Genomic DNA, 3,783 nt, shown 5'->3' on the forward strand with positions numbered 1-3,783 from the left:
CCTAACCCTAACCCTAACCCTAACCCTAACCCTAACCCTAACCCTAACCCTAACCCTAACCCTAACCCTAACCCTAACCCTAACCCTAACCCTAACCCTAACCCTAACCCTAACCCCCGCCTAATTCACCTAACTTCATCTCTCCTAAATAAACATCCATCTCCTCTCCTAAACTTCCATCCCCCCTTTCACCTCTCCTACCGTCTTCTATACCTAAAACCCTTACTTCTCACTACTACTAACTATTACCTATATTACTACTAAAACCCTGACCTCTCTTAATTACCTTACTACTAAAACCCTCCCCCTCTTATCATGCTATAACCCTCACCCTTCTAATCATGCTAAAACCCTTACCCCTCTCATCATGCTAAAACCCTTACCCCTCTCATCATGCTAAAACCCTCACCCCTCTTATCATGCTATAACCCTAACCCTTCTAATCATGCTAAACCCCTTACCCCTCTCACTATTAAATCCCTCACCCTTCTCACTATTAAATCCCTTCCCCTCTCACTACTAAACCCCTCACCCTTCTCACTATTAAATCCCTCACCCTTCTCACTATTAAATCCCTTCCCCTCTCACTACTAAACCCCTCACCCTCTCGCTACTAAACCCCTCACCCTCTCGCTGCGATAACCCTTGCCCTCTCGCTAATAAAACCCTTACCCTCTCACTATTAAATCCCTTCCCCTCTCACTATTAAATCCCTTCCCCTCTCACTACTAAACCCTTCCCCTCTCACTACTAAACCCTTCACCCTCTCGCTACGAAACCCCTCACCCTCTCGCTAATAAAACCCTTACCCTCTCGCTAATAAAACCCTTACCCTCTCGCTAATAAAACCCTCACCCCTTTACTATAACTATATCCTGTACCCATATCCCTTAACTATTCCTTCCCTCTTTTACCTACTTCACTACTACCTTTATATCCTTTTCCTCTTATTATTCCTATCCCATTTTACTTCTGTCCTTATGTCTAATAATATCCCTTCCTCTATAAATCCTTATAACTTTAATTCTTCCTATAATCCTTACTACCATCCTCTTACATTATAATTAATACCCTCCTTCCTATACTAATCCCCTTTCCTACTATTTTACTATTATATCCCGTACCTCCTACTTATTTTCTCTATCCGACTTATCTATCTAACCTCCTTACCTACTATCCTTCTAATTTCACTACTCCACTATCTTAAACTCTACCGACCTATTTATCCTACTCTGAACCTTCTTCCCCATTTGAAATTCTTATATATCGTCCTATCCCTATTACCCTTGTATATATATCTCCATCCATATACCTTCGAATTTAATCCTCCTCCTAATATATATCCCTTTCTCTCCGATCTCTGTTCACTTATATATCTTCCCCTACTGCCCTTTCCAAATATTTATTTTATTATCCTACTCTACCCTACGCCGATATCTTACTACATCTTAATATAACCCTACCCTCTTACCCCGTTATAATCCTAACCCCTTATACTACAATATCCCTACCCCCTCTCTCTCCCTCTCTATTAAAACCCTTACCCCTCGATTTAACTAATAACCTCCTCCTGTTCGCTACTACTATTCTACCTCCTATCCTATTTATATTTATCGAATATCTATTTACTTCCTACCTTATTATACTCCTCCGTTTATATATCTATATATATATCCTTATTCTTAATACTAATAACATACCCCGGAAACATGGAACCCTACCCCCTTACGCCGCTATAACCCTGACCCCTTAAATTTATCACTACCCTCTCGCCTAAACTCCATATTATCGGAAACTCTAATATCGATAACCCTAACCACGATATGTAAATTCTATCTCTTTGGTCTCCTCGGGAAATCTCGTACTGAAATATACATCTCCAATCCTAACCGATCTACCTATATATATACCTGCCATATCTTTGCAATCTCACGAAAACCCATACTCTTGATACATCCGACGCAACCAAACATACTCATGCGCTAACCGGGAATGCCTGGTGTCCACGGACTGCGCTAAATATGCTCGTACGGCGTCTAAATCCGTCACGCGGATATTGGCACTCTTCATCCGCTGGCGCCACCATTCGTACCCTCCCTGTCGCCCATCGGCCCATTGCCAATGGATTAACATCGCCATCATCGGATACAAAAACTGCCGGTATTCACATTGCTGCCCGGCCTCCCAACCGGGACAAATCGACTGCGGCATACCACACGAATAACAACAATAAAATCCTCCTGCTATATACTGTATCGAATCCCGAATCGCCCGCACCCATCGTCGACACTCTGCACTCTCGCCCGCGGGGCAACTCCACAAATCATGCTGGACATCATCCCGCTGCGCCTGCACGCATAACCAACATCGGTGGTTCCACTGCCGTGCCTCCTGCGCTAAAAACTCCTCGTCCGATAACTGCTGCGCTTGCAACGTCCGCACTCGCTCCGAAATCGCCGTCTGCACCATCTCCTGCTGATGGTACCGATGCTGCGCCTCAATGGGGACCCCGGCGTCCGACGCGCTGCTCGGGATGCTCGTATGGGGATCATCCATCTCGGTATCACTGTCCCTATCATCGGTCTCGGCCGCCTCCCAATCGGGGTCACATTGATCACACCGTTGCTCGACGAACCCGAACTGCCGGTCGTGGTCGCCGCACTGCTCGCGGGTATCTCCATCGATCTCCCCATCCAAATAACCATCCAACACCGCTCGACGACACTGATGATCACTGGCCATGTACTGCCGGACTAACTCGAACCCGCTTTGCTCGCGGGGCGTGTTCTGGTCAAACCATGCCGGGACCTCGTCAAACCCTTCCGGCTGGATGATAATGGCTTCACTGGGGAATTGATCCCGTCCGGCACGGCCACTTTCTTGTGCGTAATCCAACAACGACCGGGGAAACCCGATGTGAATGATGCATCGAATATCGGGAATATCCACGCCCATCCCTAATGCACTCGTGGCTGCAATCACCCCATTCGCCGTACGTCGGAACTGTTCCAATATCCCTAACTTACTGTCCTGGTCGCTGTAATATGCGGCACATCCTAATATCTGGGCCGCCTGCGTCACAATATTCCGGGTGCTGCCGTACACAATCACTCGTCCGGGCCGCGCGCGCCGTACGCGGTCACGAATGAACTGTTGGATACTGGGCTGCTCGATCCATTGCGTCTGGGATCGAAATGCCGATGCAATCACGGGCCGGTACACCCGGTATGCCACATGGTGACGGCTGGTTCGCTCGCGGTGGATACTGATGTCCTCCCGCTCCACTTGCATTCGCTTGAACAACCGGGTCTCCTCGCATGGGGGCAATGTCGCGGTCAAAAACACCATCTGCACGCCACACTGATGCAATCGACCTAATTGCTGTAACCGTGGGCGAAACGTCGTGGACTCGCTCAACATCATATGGCATTCATCGATAACAATCCGGTCCAACCGCATCAACTCGCGCTGGCGGTTCAAAAACGACTGGAACCCGTCCGTGAACACGGACTCGGGCGTGACGAACACAATGGCCGCATGATCGGGATGTCGATGGCTGGCCCACTCGACACATGGAATGCCGGCGGCCTGGCATCGCTGTTGCAAATCCGCCCGTAATGCCGTCAATGGCACTACTACAACGGTCAATCCGCCGCGCTGGGCCACCCACGCGGGCAACATAAACAACATACTTTTCCCACCGCCCGTGGGCATTACCACGACCACCCGGGAATGGCCCGCTTGAATCGACCGGATGGCGGCCCCCTGCACCCCGCGGAACTG

General features: G+C 48.8%; 1 protein-coding gene across 1 annotated transcript; it reads left to right on the top strand.

Moving 5' to 3' along the window:
* Positions 1-2,487: 2,487 nt before the first annotated feature.
* N7446_003462 (uncharacterized protein) lies at positions 2,488-2,757 on the top strand (the record flags this gene model as incomplete). The annotated part of the gene is made up of 1 exon (XM_058512211.1): positions 2,488-2,757. One exon carries the CDS (start codon positions 2,488-2,490, stop codon positions 2,755-2,757), a length of 270 nt encoding a protein of 89 aa, XP_058373540.1.
* Positions 2,758-3,783: the final 1,026 nt, after the last annotated feature.

This window comes from Penicillium canescens, assembly GCF_028828765.1.
Source record: "Penicillium canescens strain IBT 15451 chromosome Unknown utg000003l_segment0_segment0, whole genome shotgun sequence".
In the NCBI taxonomy this organism is placed as follows: Eukaryota; Fungi; Ascomycota; class Eurotiomycetes; order Eurotiales; family Aspergillaceae; genus Penicillium; species Penicillium canescens.